The 16,304-nt window shown below is 39.1% G+C and overlaps 1 protein-coding gene across 2 annotated transcripts in view; it reads left to right on the top strand.

Moving 5' to 3' along the window:
- RUNX1T1 (RUNX1 partner transcriptional co-repressor 1) overlaps positions 1-16,304 on the top strand; it is a 114,514-nt gene that overhangs the window by 10,588 nt on the left and 87,622 nt on the right. The window contains exon 2 of one of the 2 annotated variants that reach the window (XM_058026437.1): positions 9,084-9,256. The exons of the other annotated variant lie outside the window; for it this stretch is intronic. Within the exon in view, the coding sequence (XP_057882420.1) occupies positions 9,169-9,256 (88 nt within the window). The 5' untranslated portion in view covers positions 9,084-9,168. The remainder of the gene's footprint in view (positions 1-9,083; positions 9,257-16,304) is intronic. 2 annotated transcript variants of the gene reach the window in all.

Here is a 16,304-nt window from a genome sequence, read left to right on the forward strand (position 1 = left end):
TAGTCAGGAACTAATTTTTTTGGTAGGTATCTGCATGGGAAAAGGCCTTGCTGATGCTTCTGTTTGGTTTTGCAATTGGATTTGTACACTTTTGGCCTTGGGGGATTTTCCTCAAAGTGATCTGCAGATCAGAAATAATTAAAATTCAATAAACTGAAATTTAAATATAGAATGGATTCTGTGTGAGATCCGTGCTTGTGGTAGGTTGTCTAGAAGTCTGTGGCATGTCTACTTTATAGTTTGTATTCCCCAGCATAACTGCGTGCACACATGTGCATAAATTTATGTTGAATGACAGAGGGATAATTATTTATACAGATTTTATCAAAAACTCTGTGCTCTCCTGAAACATAACAAAAAACCTCCCTCCCCAGAAGAGTGTTTACATCCCGTGACAGTCACTAGATTCAAATCTTCTCAACATGAAAGTTGTTTCCTTTCCTCCAAACCTTCTTTTCCCCAACAAAGCTAACCCTGTTAAACCTCACCTTCTGTGGGATGTATACATAGTTATAGACATATGTACGAGAAGTAAATATTACAGAAAACGTGGCCGATTGGGGCAAAATGTCTGTAGCCTTAAATAGCTGGTGATATGTGCCGGCAGCAGGAGGGGCGCTGAGGAGGCCGTGCCTCGGCTGACCCGGGCGTGTGGGAGCCGCGGGGAGCCCGGCGTGCCCGCTCCGCGCCTGCGAGGGGCTTCCTGCCCGCAGACACTGCCGAGCGAACGCCTGGCGCGGCGTGTGACAGCACAGACTGCCCACCTGAGCAGTTCGGGAAACAAGGAGCTTTTTGCTTTGGGCCTGGGATTTTCTGGTGCTTTGCACAGGGGTTGGGGTGGAGCCCCGCCCCAAAAGAAAGATTATAGCTGCATGTCCAGATTTTCTTATCTAAATGTTCTGAACACATTCATGGGAGTGTTCTGTTTTCTTAATCTTTGCCAGAAATACTGCATACAGTTTTGCTGTTCCTGTTGAATAGTTGCCATATTTAACTCCACTGGTTGTGAATGGAAATGTGAATACTTTAATGTTCCCTCTTATTTTCTGTAACACATTTTGGGATGCCAGGAAAAGGAGGGCATCCTCGATAGTCTGAAGTATTTCAGAATACACAAAAAGAATTTAATAGAAGTTCTGAAACTTGGGTTTGTTTATTTGTAGTTTTTGGGCATGTGTTGACTTATTTAAGGAATATGTTTTTATACTCAGTATTATTTCTTGGAAAAGTACAGTTGTGTTGTACAAAACTGTGCAGCAACAATATTCCTGCCTGATCCCATATTGTAACATGTTGATTTGAGATCCTCATGGGATAGCTCATGATTTCTTTAAACATTTTGGAAGGCATTTGATTAATTTTTATGTTTATCAAGACAGGTATACTCTGGCTCTTATAGTAACGTAAATGTGCAAGGTTCATGGAGGATAGATAATAGGTTCTTTTGGAAATTAGGTTGCAGTCTGGAAAGACAGAAGACTCCACCTAGTGGAGTGGAATTAATATGCACATGGTGGCAGGCACTGGTGTGTAATAAAATAGGTATCCTTTATGGAGAGCCAAGTTGCTACAGAGAGTAAAGCCCAGGAATTCAGACAAGCATCTGAGGCGGTGGTTGTATGACCATTACAAATTGTACCAGGCTGTAGTTACTTTTGGAGCTCTAGGAGGGTTATGTGTGTCTGCCATGTTGGATGTTAATATGCAGTTTGCATAAGCAGTAGGCATTGCCAGCTTTTTTCTTTTGTTTGAAGATCTGCTGTCTACATTTTTTGATTTCTGATGACTCCACAAGTCCCCCTTTTGGTTGTGGCCCAGGTGTCATTTTAAATACCTTGGGAAAAATAAAGGAGCAACAATTCAGCCCCCCCAAAATCACCACTTTTGCCCCACAATTGCTTATTTTTCTAAATACCTTTCTGGTTTTCTTCTTTTACTTTGGTAATGGCAGTATCAGAATGTTAGTTCTGAATGTTACCATGACAGGTTGTGTGGCATGTTGACTAAGGCTGTATGTGCTTTCTGGCAGTCACAAGGTTTAACAAACGCTCTGATGAAGCACCAGATTATAGGGTTTTGTGCCTGTGCTTTACTGTCCCATTGGTTTGGTCACATTATGCTACTGGGATGTAGTAAAAATAATTTTAAAGCTGGGATGTGAGTGAAGATCCATCCTGAGCAGCTGAGATGTTGTCCTGAAATCCTCTTGGAAAATGCATCCTAACATTGAATCACACATGCATTAGATAAGTTCAGGAAGAGAACTCCCCAGGACCAGCTCAGGCTTTGACAGCCAGAGGGTGAGGCTATTGCCAGAAAATGGAATGATTAGGGTGCAACAGAGGAGACAAAATGCTGCAAAGGATATTTGGGAAGAGTGCTCCAAAGGAGCACTTCCAGTGAAATCCAGGTGGGGTTTGTTGCCAGAGCCATTAAAGCATAATGGTGCCAGAAAAAGCTGCCAACAAATGTGGGAATAATGGCACCTATGGGTGTGCTGTCAATGGATGGCACTGCCAGGATGATTTTTTATTTTATTTTAATGGTGACATTGCTAAAAGTATTTAAGAGTAATGTTATAGGAAGTGTTTTAGTGAGTGAAGTCACTGGGTTCCAGGAACCATTAAGCAAAACCTGTTTCATGACTCTACTATTTATTATTTTAAAGCTTGATGGCAAACCACTTAATGCTGGAAAAGCAGGCTGCAACCTGTATTAAAGCATGCTACAGGTGGACAAGGAAACCAACCTACTGAACTGAATAGCCCAAGGTAGTTTCTGAATGTTGTACACATTTCATATGCACCATGATAAATTAATACAACTCCATGGATCAGCAGAGCTTGTAAACGTTGAATGAAATCCTGGAGCTCAGATCTTACGTGGTACTCCCACACCTAGTTCTCACTGAAGACAGTGTTTCTTTACTTAAAATGCCAGTTTCAGGAACTGGACCTTCAGGATTTCTGTGCTCCCATCTCACATCTGTGATCTTGACAATAGTTTTTTTAGATTGGTTCTCAGACTTAGATCTAGATCTCTCCCTAATAAAATGGACTAGATCAGGTCTCAGTGTAAAGCCAAGGGCATTCTTTTTGAATTGTAAATCACTGACTTACCTGACAAGACTGCCATATAAAGGACAGAAAAAAGCCTATTCCTTCCATAATAATGCTTGCAGATCCTTATTGAGTCCATTGGGCCAGGATTCTCAACTTGTGTATCCCAAGATCTGTTTTAAATTGTGTTTAGGCCAGCTGCCTGCCCCAGACATCCAGAGAAGGTCACAGCTACAGTAAATACCAGCTACAGTACTTGGAAGGGGGGGATCAATGTGTAATTTTCCTTCCACATTCTGGGATTGATTGGTCCCACCTCTTCACCTGGATGTTAATTTCCTTTTTTGTTTGTTTGTTTGTCTGTTCATTTGTTTTTAAGTCCAGGCCCAAATTTCACTATCTCTTACAGAGCTATTATTGGCCACTATTGTTTTTATTATTCCATGGCTTCCCTGGGAAGAGACGGATGGGCAGGACCTCAGTGACATTGCCAGAGCAAGTCATCAGTAGCCATGTCTGCCCCTTAGGAGGTCACAGGAAACAGGTGGCTGTGTTAATTGTCCTCAGTCCCAACTCTTGTCCTTCCTGGAGGGAATTTAGAAGTGGTCAGGAAGTGTCAGGCCTACTGTGTCCCCCCAGGTTCACTGCTTCAGGCATTCATAATAATTTGAGGTATGTGCCAAGCAAGGGAGACTGTCTGGGAATCCTTACTGTGCTTTTTAAGCTGAGTGGCTACCTGGCTGGGAGGACAGAATGCTGTTGCTGCCGAGTATGTTTGGGATTGCAGCTGGAATCCAGCAGAATAACAAACAATTCTATTACAAAAATGTATTTCCGTATCATACACTGTTTTCCTTCTTTCAAGATATTAATAAAAAGTCCTAGGTAAGCAAACTACAAAAACTCAAGAGGTGCATGAAATATTTCTGGAAACTGATTCACTTTTATCGGGTGAGTCGAGGATAGAGAATGTCAGTGTATTTTCTGATTAGGCCAGTTTTAATTGTCTTTGTTGCAACTGCACCATCAGTAGCCATGGATCTCTAAATGGCACTCAGTCCTGTGCTTTGGAAAATCAGTTCAGGTCTTGCTACTTTATATGAGCTTCTTGTTAACAGCTTGCTTGATTTTTTTAGCAGTGAGGGTGCACAGCATTGCTGAGTATCTCACTGCAAATGTGAGTGCACATCCAGTGCTGTAAGCCAGATTTTGAATTACCAGTAATGTTTCTTTAAAGTGTCTTTTGGAAATTATTCACTCATGTTGGAAGCAATGTGAGTTAAGTAATAAATATACTAGTTATTTATTTGCCATATGCATTTGGGGTGAAAAGTGAGCTTCTGCTCAGGTGTACTCTTGATATTACCGAGACTACTTGACTAAATAAGGTGGGCTGCAGGATTATATGGTTGGTGAATCACACTGGTTTCTGAATCACTCTTAGAAAATACCAGCCTGAAATGCTGGCAGATAATGAACACATTGTGCTTGGACTGGTACATTATTTAAAGAATAGCATTTTAAAGTAGAATATTTTGTAAAATGTTGGTTTAAGAACCATTTTGCAATTTACTTCCATCAAACCTATTGTACCAGGAAAAATACCTCCTTCAGAAGAGAAAAGGTGTCAGTATTGTAGAAGAATATCTGATTTTTTTCCAGCTATTTGCTATTTAAGCTCCCTTCTTTTCAGTGCAAGGAGATCAGCTGACAACAGCAGCAACCAAATCATGTTTGCAGCTGGGCAATTACAGTAGACCCTAAGATCTGCAACTGTCAACCATGAACGCAGATGCCTTCAAAGTTCTGTTTTTCTTCCGTGTGGAAGTCGTTGGCATGGAACAGATGCCTTCATTTTGGAGAAACCAACTGCTGGATATAATTGGTTCTCTCTTGTCTTGTCCTCTAGGGACAGTCTCTCGCAGATGAAATTAGATGAGAGTAAAAAAAAAAAGACACAGGCACACACACTCGCACATGACATGAAGCAGGAGTTTTCAGGATCCCTCTCTGTTTTGTCACGTGGAACTGTTTTCAGCTGGAAGATTTCATTCCATTTTTAGCACTCTACACATACACATGATGATGATGCTATATGAAAAACATGCAAATGAAAATATGTATCTGGCCAAAGTTTATTATTAATCTAGGCATGCTTGTTTAGAAATAAGACAAGCATATCCATCCCATATTACTTAAGTGTTAAATGTTGACTTCTGCGATATCTATTAGTGCTGCAGTCTCAGAAATTTAAAGTCTCAGAAGAGACAAGATGCTTTAAAAACTGTTTTGTTGCAGTGGTAGAATCAAAGTTTTTTATCAAATGACTTGGTAGTTGTTAACATGGGAGGAAAAAAACTAGTAGCAGACTTCAAAATTCACCTAGCATTACAGGCATTCAATTAAGAAAGCATCTTTACAGGAACTTCAGCAGAGTTAGTATGATGGACACCTGTGATGTGCTATTTCTGTAAGCCCTGTGGTAGGGTACTGAAGTGACTGTGTCCTCTTACTGCAGGCATCAAAAATGAGATGATGGCAAATGAGATGATGGCCTTGGAGACTGTAAGAGAGGGAGAATCTGCTTACCCTGTGCCTGTCAAAGGGTTTCTGTCCTCCCTTCTCTGCCTCGGTGTAACAGCTACCAAATCATTGTGGTTTGTGTTACTTAATTATGCTATTAAAATAAATTTATACCAACCTTAGGTTACCTTAATAAGCTCAGTTGTGAACTGTGACAGTCAGGCAGTGCTGTGTATTCTCGGGTGCATCAGGAGGTGGGTGCAGCAGGGATTGGGGGCTGCCAGGAAATAAAACTGCCATTGCTGGTACCCAATGGGGGCCTCATCTCTGAATACCTTTTCTCTCTTAAGTTTTATTTCTGAGTAGAAGTTGGGGTTTTTGGTTTTGCTTGTGGTTCTTTTTTTTTTTTTTTTTTTTTTTTTAATTTTAATATGTATTGCACTTTGAGGTGTCGGTCCCTATTTTACATGATGCATTTACTACTACTGTAATAGTAATGTCACCAGCAGTGAAAACTGACAGGAGTTACTTTGGTCTTGCATTGGTAGAGTTGGTAAAAGACAGTTTAGACACTAGATGTGGCTGGATAGCTGCCCTGCGCTGTGCTCCTTTGTTTCCTGCTAACCCCCGGGGGCTGTGTGGGTGGAGGGACTTCCAGCAGTTAGGAGGAAGCCCCAGGTAAACTTGTTTTTTGAACTGATGATTCTTCAGCTTTTAAAGAGAGAGAGAGTCCTTTGCTGTAGGACTCCAGTTCTGATTCACAGAACTTGAGTGCGACACTGTGTTTGCTCTTAGCATTATATTTTCGAAGATCCGCATATTAAAGGGAAAATTTGGGGAAGTGCTTAGGTGATGAAGGGATTTCTGGCAGTATCTAGGGAGTACAATGATGGTTCATTTCATTTGAGGCTGATCCTGATATTTGTAGTCTTTACATCCTATTAATTCCTTGAAAGATAAGCTGATACAAGCATGATTTGCCAGGGCCAGTGGCTCTTCTAAAAGTCTTGGCTCGGGTTATATCCCCCCTCTCTACACATATAAGATAAAAGCACTGTGAATATGAGGTTAACTGAATTCAAATAGAAGACTCTCTAGAGTTATTGCATTCCTTAGAAAATAAATACATTTCTCATATGGTTGAGATTGATCAAAAAAGTGTTCTGTATGCCAGTGATTACATTCCCATCTGTGATTAAGGTTTTCTGTCTGCATCTGGTTTTCACATTATATTTCTGTAACAAGAATCCTTTATATGGCAGAGTTCACTCTCTGTATTTTCTATTAGCTGCAGCTTGAACTACTGCACGGATCGCAGATTTACACATGTGGTTTTCATTACTTCATACCATTGAGAAAAAGTAATATTTGTTTGGGAAAGTATGTTTTTCAAAATTTCCATGGTAATACAACATGTTGATCCTTTTTTATAACACTCATGTAAGACTACAAATTGTTTGAGGCATTCTGCTTTCACTGAAGTTCAGACATTAGACAGTTTTGCATGTACATTCGAACAACAGCATCATTTTACAATTCAGGAAGCAAAAATACGTTTAAAGAAGGAGATTAGTGTAGAATGGGTATAGCAAAATGCATCCATCACTTTGGAAAATGTGGTAAATAGAAAAAATGAACATGGGCCTGAAACAAAAGAAGAGTAGCAAATTGAAGTGATGTCTTCATTGTAAAGTGGATGACAGATTTTTTTTTTAATAATAACTTTTTACAGTAAGATGTTTAAAATCTTTTACCAGCTATGGAAAATGAGTATGCTATTCAGCAGAAATATTGAATTTTTATATATTACGTAGTTCAACATATTTGACCATAATTGTTTCTAGTGACCAAATTAAAATAGGTTAGGAAAACATGACTATATCTTTACAAATGTGTTACTCTGAATCCAAAATATGATGTATTCCACTATAAGACAATATTTCAGCCAGATTGTGCTGTTGTCACTTAGTAGAAAACTTAATGTTTAAATTATCTCAGTGAAATTAATAGGGCCACTTGGTCAGTGGAGAATTTTTCAGTTTTGGTAGGATTTATGGGTTTATGATCATAAAAATCAGATCAAACAATAACAACAATTCAGAGAATGCTGTATGCATTTATGGAAATTTAAAGTGTTACACAAAAGTCTGGGCAATTGAAAAGTACACAATTCATGCTACGGGCACAACTGAAAGGTAAATTTATTGCCTATGTAAGAACATTGTGACAACTAGAGAATTACATACAAAATAAAAATAATTTTATTAAAGTAGTTATTGTACCCAAGTTGTGGAGTCCTAACCACATTTTGGAGGTTATTTTCCAAATGCCAGAGGCAGTTGTGTCACTTTGAGAGCTCCACAGTTGCCAGATTCCGGGTAGAGTCCTGCAGCCCTTACCACTTGTTTTCACTGAAATCAGTGGAATTTTGGCTTCTCTAGGACTGTGGGGAAATGTCCGACCACAACTGCTGGAAAGAAAGAAAGGACTTTGGTGAATTCCTTTGTTCTGTAACCTTAACTTTAACTTGGGAAGGTTTGTTTTGATTTGAGAAGGGTGCTTGTTTGTGGGAAAGATTGCAGTTTCTAGCACAAACACAAATGTGCTCTTTTGCAAATGCCCCTGGGAATGAAGTTTTTTTTGCAGAAAGATCTAGTGCAGGAGAGAGTTGGGGCTGGATTCTGGCTTAGATGCATGAGCTGTGGCTGGATCCTTGTGCATGCTTAACTTGATGTCCCAAAATACTTGAACAGTCATTGCAGATTGAAGCATGTACGTAACTGTGTGTGCTTGGCTCTGAAAAAACTTTCTGTCTTGACATAATTATGAACCTCTGAAAAGCATATTAATGCCTTGGAAAACTGACTGTGATACACTGTGATACAGACTTATACAAATGTCAGAGTATTTGTGTAACCCAAATAAACAGGTTTTTTAGGTGTTGGAGTGGGAGGGAAATTGCCTTTTCAAAAGTGGGAAGATGATTTGTAAATATATCAATAGCTTTTTGATCTGCCTTTCTTTAAATGTGTTTGCTGTTACAACTTACAAATCCAATTTAGTATTGGTGATGTGTAAATTGGAAGATCTCTATTTTTAGTAAACATTTTGATTTAATAAATGGTTCTCTAGAGCTTCTGTTGAACCAGGTAAAGTATGAAATATTTTATATTATGTGAATGTATTTAAACCCAAGCATTTTACAGAATTAACTAATGGGTAGAATATAGGCTGCCCTTAATTTGTTGCCTTCTATATGCCAGCTGTTTTAACTGAGCAAATTATGAAACTACCTTTGTTGAAGAATTAATACAGTTTTAAAGTACTACCTTATATTAGCAAAGAAAATGCAGTTACTTGTTGTAGAATAATGTTTCTGTCTTCCCTTTTTATTTAAGACTACTATTATCATGTAAATGAAGGGGTGTGGTGCTTCAAACTGGCTGTGATATATGCTTTTTTTTTTTTTTTTTTTTTTTTTTCATTTGTTGTTGTCAATAGAAAAGATTGATCTCTGGGCTGGTGAACATAATATCTGTCCCAGTCAGAAAAGGAAAGAGGAAATTAGCAGAGCGATTGGTGGAGAATGATATCTGTCAAAAGAAACACTTGGAGAGCACTGAGTTTAGTGATAGGTGACTGCCGGAAAAAAGGGAACTTTGAATTTTGTCAAGGTAAGGAACAGAAAAATATTTGATTTTATAATGTGAATACCTTTTAGAAGTTATTCGTGTATATATAATGACTGTACCTTGCCTTGTAAACTGTAATTAAAAAAGAAATCTTTCCCTTTAGCTCCAAAGAGTCTGCCTAAATCAGTGAAGGTGCGGTCCTTGTTTAATACAAGTAAGAAAAGTGTACTGCAATGTTCATAAAATACATCAGTCCTGACTTTTAGAAAATCTGCGTGAAATTTTAAACTTTGGTGTTATTTTTGTGTTTTTAATGACACAGTTGCTCTTTATGTGTCATGTCAATAGTACTTGGCTGGGTTGTGGAAATAGTGACTTTCAGTTTTCTGAGCTGTGAATTGTAATAGTATTTGCAACCAAGTTAAGAGGTAGTTGTAATCACATTGGCAAAATGGTTGTTTGTAATTTAGTGGAATCCTCTGGTAAACTCATTGCATCAAACTGGGAATCTCTGATAAATTTGATTGAGATGATAATGAGAATGGATATTTCTGCTTCTTGTGCGCAAAGATTTTTACCGTACTATAAAAGTAAATCTGCTATTGCTGGACAAAATTTCTAGATAAGCTATGACAGTCGTTCCTGTCTTCACTGTAACTACATTTTTTCTTCTAAAATGGTGTGTGTCTGGATGGCAAGAAACTGCTAAACTGATTTTAAGTGCTTTCCAACACTTGGATAATTTTCTTTCTCAGTGTTGGACCATATCGCCTGACATAACTTTGATAGAGTCTGGTACCAAAATAAGATGAATGGTGTCTGAGTACTCTTGGCTTTGCCCTGGATAGTTTTAAAGGTAGCTCAGCCTTGATCATATTACTTGTTTTCCCACCTGAGATACCATGGCCCATGCTGCTCTGCCTGTGGGGTGTGCGGAGATGGAGAACAGCTGAAAGAGCCAGTGGGAGCCTCTGCACAACACCTTGTAGCAAAGGGCTAGGCCTGAGGTTTTGTGCACCAGTGTGAACGTACTTTTAAAAGATTAAATCCTAATAAAAATGAAGTTGCATTCTAACTTGAGTTCCTATCTCATTTTAAAACAAATAAATGCTTTTGTGGGACCTTCATGTACTCAGGCAGCACTGACAGAGAATGAATAATCTTAGCAGGGTTTCTTCATATGTTTTGATTTTGCTTATTTAGCAGTGTATAGCTTCTGACTGATTTTTCCTTTTCACTATCTACAGTCTTATTTTTCAAAGTGCAAATGTACCCTGTACAGGTGGCTGTTGGTTGGTTTCTTTTGCCATATGGGTCTTCATAAAGGATTTTAAAAATAAATAAATGTAAAAGTAAAGATGTCATGCCTGAAGCATGCAGTGCTGGCATACTAATGGGAAGTTTATTGTGGTTTATTGCTATCAGAGCATGTGCAAGATAATGGAAATTTCCTACAACTTGGGAGAAAGGCTTATTTTCTAATACCATTAATTTAAAGAAAGGGAGTTAATATGACTAAAATTAACTTCATCTCTATAAAGTCCAACTGATGTGATGGTTGCTGAAGTATTCATAAAAAGAAGGGAACAGCACCTTAACCTTCCTGTTCACTGTTGCGCAGGTTGTGCTCTCTGTATTGTCTGGGTGCAGGCACATCTATGCCATGCTGAAGCTGCTGTATACTGCATGATTCTCTTCCCTGTGCAGTTCTATCAGTTGTAGCCTTATACTAAATAAAATCATCTCTCTGTGACACCTCTTACAGAGTTAACAATACTGTATAGTTTTCACCTTGGTAATGAAGAATTCAAAACTGCTTTGTAGCTCTTAGAGAGTGATCAGTGGGGGATAACAGTTCTTAAATCTTTGGCCATTCCCATTTTGTCATTTACTTGAATTGAGGTGACTGGGTAAGATGTCTACTCTGGATGTATTTGTGACATGCTCAAGAATTTTAGTTTTAAATGGTTAAGAAGCTCCACATTTTCAATGATTTTTTTTGTTTTAAATTTCAGTTTTAAATAATTAGAGATGAAGCCAACACTGAGCTTAACTTAGTATGGACTTTGCTGTGCCCAAGAAGATTTGCCTTGCTATTTAGAGCCTAAATTGGTGTAAGAGGCAAAAAAAAAAGGTGTTTTGAGTTTATTGCCTCCTTGAAGCAATGGCCTCTTGTAGCAATGACTACTTCTGCTGATGTGACCTTTCAAGCATCCTCATCTTTGTTTTGCTATTGCAAAGTCATCTTCTCTTAGCTTCCTTTTTTTATCTTCAAAACAATTGTTTTCTTACCAATGTATCTTAAGGAGTACAGTGAAAATAAAAAAGGCCCCTTCAAACATACCACTGATGCAAAAGAGTATGCAACTGTATTATAGACAGTGAATTGTACTTCCAATCAGAATTTCATCTGTTCATGTGGTGCACACCTGTGGCTTGCTGGCATTGCTCTTGATCGGAGTGTGAGAGAGCTTAATGAAAAACAAAGCCAGGATGACAAGGAGAGACTCCACAGCAAACATGGGTTACTTCACATTAGTAAGAAAGTGAAATTCAAAGTACTGCTTTGGAGACAGCTCCCTGGTATGTGGGACCATGTATGGGTGACCTGCAAAGGACACTGGTGCCCTGCTCGCTGCTACCTTGCAAATAAAAGCATTTTTCTCTCTAGGTCAGGTTGATTTGGGCCAGTTGAGAGCAGGGCCGATTTCTCCAGTTGCTTTCTGAGCCAGTGAGAGTATCCTGGGCAAGAATCCAGCTTTTGAAGTGCAAAGAAAATAACCCATAATCTATATAAAACGCTAGCGGATGGGGAAGGGAGGAAATTTTCAGAGAGTAAGTGAGTTTGAGAACAACTGTGTTAAAAGTAGAATGTAAGGGGAATGTGTGTATTTGACATTAGTATTTATTTTAATTTGAAAATACGGTCTTTGAAACCTTTGAGGTGAGCAGAGGACAAGCTCTTGCAATATGATATATTTATTAGTAAACTGAAACCAAGTGCTCCAGTTCAAGTTCCTTTTTCAAAGTGATTTTTTCCCCCCTGAATTCAGAGTTTGGGTTCTCTCTCTGTGCCCCCCCTCCCTGCTCCCCCTCAATGTAATGTGTCTCTGATAACATTAATGGGCTTTGCCCCACATGGAGCAGCAAGTGTATTGTACCACTGCTCACTGATCCCAGGTCAGTGTGATGCGTGAAATCAATTTATTTGAATCTCTTTGCCTGTATAGGAACTTGGCAGCATGCCAGTTGTTTTCATTTAATGTTCTTTGTGTTGAACACAGACAAGCAGGCATGCTTTTGTACTCGTCTTTCTTCTGGGCTCCTCTCTTTTCAGCCAATATTCTATTCTGTGGATTTTTCAGAAAGAAGTAGGAATGTGTTACCTTTTTAAAAATAATTTTTGTTTAAATAGCCTTTAAAGAGCATAGAAACTAGGTCAGTCACAGAGCAGCCTTGTGTAGGGTTTTCTGCCAAGTATAGGTGGTAACACCTGCCCTTTCCCATTTCTGAAATTTGGGGAAAAAGAGAAAACACTGGTCTGCTTTTCGAATGCCTAGGTCTATGATTTATATGCAGTTGTAAGACAAAGACTCTTCAATGATGCTTAAATCAGAATAATTTTATTTCTAAATAAATGAATGTCTGGCTGTTGGCTGGAAAAATTGGCAATATGTTTCAGGATCTTTTTGAGTAATGACCTTAAACTAAACATTAATTTGGGAATCCCTTGTCTCATCTTTCTGTCTGTTCATCCCCTCCCCCAAGTAATTTAATATTTTGAATGGCTGGCTGAAGAACAGCTTCACCCAAGTACCCATTTATTTCATTTTTTTCCTCCTTTTTTTTTTTTATGAGAAATCAAGGTGTGTGGAACACAGCAAATAATGTAGCCCTTCGTAAACTGGGTGTGGGGGAGGGAGGGAGCAGCAGCAGATATTTGCAGGAGGATTTGTTTCAGAGCCGGTGCCGGGAGCGGCGGGAGCGGCGGGAGCGGCTCTGCCCGTGCTCGGCGCGGCTGGTGCGGAAGCTGATGTGCAGAACCGCGGAGCCGCGGCGCAGGGGTCACACTCGTACACATCAGCCCCGTTTCCGTGTTTAATTACCTGAAGAGCAAAACATCCAGGCTGGGAGTGTGTGAAAACCCAGTATCTCGATCAGCAGTTTGCTGCTCTGACATCCTGCGAGGCCAGCCCCGTCTGTCCGCAAACGTCAGGGCTGGTTCCTGACAGGGGGCTATCTCTGCCGGGCCTCGGTTCCTTCCATTCAGGAGGCATTGTGTGGAAGAGGGTTTGGTCAGGAATTTGAGGTTCCTGCCGGTTCTTCCAGCCCGGACAACCCTGTGACAGATAGGCAGGCATTTTTTTCTTTTAAAGAATAATAATAAAGAAAAAAATTGGCTCTTTTTAGTCTTTCCCTTGTAATTCTGGCATTGGTATAACACTGACTGAAACAAAACATTAACCCTTTTTCTTCTGAATTTGCATCTTTTTTCTTCTATTTGATTCTTTCTTTCTTGACCTCTTATTTTCAGAAATCAAATCTTCTAAGGAGCAAATTATTTGAGGTGCATTTTGTTCTATGCAACAGTTATGCTTTTGAAAATGGTATTTATTTCATAGTTCTCATTTATATAATCATCATGCTTGGCATATTAAGTTTATCATTTTAAGTGTGCTTGGCAGCATTGTTTTTCTTTATCCCCTGGATTCAAACCAAGCTAGTGTTTGTTTCTGGCCCATTAAAACAGTAATGGCAGCTATCAATGCTTCCATTCTTACTATCCAAGTGATTTTCTTAGATGTTTAAAAGTCTGGTGTTCAATTTTAAAGTGTTGGGATAGGGTCACTTACAGTCCTTGGTCCTTTATAGCTGCTGTTTGTTGAGGTCACAGGCAGCGTTCAGGATTGGGTCCATAGATGGATATGTTCCATTAGGATGTAAAGCTCCTCCCTATAGATGAAAGATACTGTATGTTTACATGGGCAAAGGGCTTCAATAGCTGTTTGGTTGTTTTGGGGTTTGTCTATTTCTTTATTTTGGTTTTGTTTTGGTTAGGTTTTTTTTAATGTGTGTGTGTGAAGAATTAAAGTATGACTTCTTGTTTGAATGATAACTGAAGAATGTTACTCTTATGACTAGAATCTCAGTACTTGAGTTTATAGCATAGTGGTGTTAATAGTTGTACTGGTAGAACTTAAAATCGCTGGGTAAAAGTAGTAGAGGGAGGCAACATAATTAATAAGGGCTTCCAGCAGAAATGAGTGTAGCATGTGACTATTGCCGTTTATTGTTGTGGGCAGAAGCTGGTCGAAGAAAGATACTTGTGGTTGCAGGAGGAGAGAAGGAGAGCTGAAAATTAACTAAGGTTTCATTTCCTTTCATGCTGAAGGCTTATGGTCCAGTTTGTAGAGTTATGCCCCCAGGCACAGCATACATATTAATGTGCTAGAGATTTTGGGCACTTCGTAGGTGAGATTGAAATCTTTTGAGCAGTTAGTTAGATTTTCCCTGCTAATATTTAATTGGAAATTTGTAATACAAATGTAAGGGCATACTTTTCTTCTTGCATGTAAGGATTTTGGTGACCCTTGAGTGAAGGAGGTAGCCTTCAGTGTGCATATGCTGTCACAGACAGGAGTCAGCTACAGAGCTAAGAGTCATTGTCATCTATTGTGCCACTAATCCCCCATCTGAAAAGCATTTTCAGGGGTTGGTGCAACAAAAGAACTGTAACAGTGTTATCAGATTGATAATTGTGATCTAATGAACTCCTAAATATGTACAATAATCCTTCACCTTTAGGATCAGGCCCCTTTCTTCAGTACAAACTCCCTAGTGTACTACACTCTGGTGTAAAGGTGCCTTTAAGTAAAAGTGGATGACTTAGACATGTGGTTTTAAATGTCTGTCCTGTCATATTGTAAAGAAGCCATAATCTAAATAACCATTGCTTGTATTTATAGGATGAAAAAAAGGATGGTTTATGCATTGTGGTCAGTCTCACATTCTTGAAGGGAACATGACATACGTACAGGGTTTGTACATATGAGGGAAATTATATGTCTATGAAAGCACTGTCTGTTTGTTGAACCTTTACATGTCATATAAGTTGTGTCCCTCTTTTCCAGCGTTTTAGTTGCTTTTATTTATTTTTGGCAGAGTTCATAATCCAATGAACTGTCCATGACCTCTGTCCAACCATTGCCTGCCTCAACTAGCAGTCCATTAAATGAAAAGTTCTCCATGGACGTGTGGTGACAACAACCACCACATCGTCTTTCCTCCTACCCATTGGGTGTCAAGAGCCGCTTTGAAAATAACAAATAATAAATGGTAGCCTTTACACCAGGGCTGCCACTCAAAAATTCTTTGGGATAATGGTTTTAAATCAGCATTCTCTTCAAAAAATATTTATCTTGGCCATCTCCAAAAGCCTCTGCTGTGATAATCTTGCTTAAGGAAAGTTCTTGCGGATAAGATTGTTTGGGCTTTATTAAAACTGCCACCTTGCATTGTGCCCAAACATTTACTGCTTCTCTTTGCAGATATTCTCCTAGTGTAAAGTGGTGTAATTTGCTCTTGGTATGAAATTCCACTTCATAATCACTTCTGCATTTTTCTGCTTCTTTTCTGAATGGCTACAACGAAGCACCATGTGGAGTACAACACCATTAGATAAAGTGAAATTATATTTAGAATCTTGTGTTCCTCAAGGCTTCTCCTGGTTCCTAAAGAAACAAAGATTTTGTATTTTAATTTTTCTTAGCTATGATGGGATTCATCTGGGTCAGACTAGAAGCACAGAGATCAGAACATCACATGGTGCTTCCGGGGAGCTTGATGTGCTCCTTCAATTGCACTTTAGAATATGGTTCTGGCTTAGTTTTGAAATGGAAACCTAACTGGCATGGTGTTTTCCCCTCAGTGTTAAGAGTGCTGATTGTTACTATTCAATTTATGTATTAATTGAGCGTAATATTTTACAGTAGTACTCACACTTTGGAATTCTGGAACTTCTTTTAGCTGTCAAGGTTGGTGGAGGTGGGAGAGGATAAGTGTCCAAGGCAGCTGGAGTAGAGTCAGGTCA

Source organism: Melospiza georgiana, chromosome 1 (assembly GCF_028018845.1).
Source record: "Melospiza georgiana isolate bMelGeo1 chromosome 1, bMelGeo1.pri, whole genome shotgun sequence".
Taxonomy (NCBI): domain Eukaryota; kingdom Metazoa; phylum Chordata; class Aves; order Passeriformes; family Passerellidae; genus Melospiza; species Melospiza georgiana.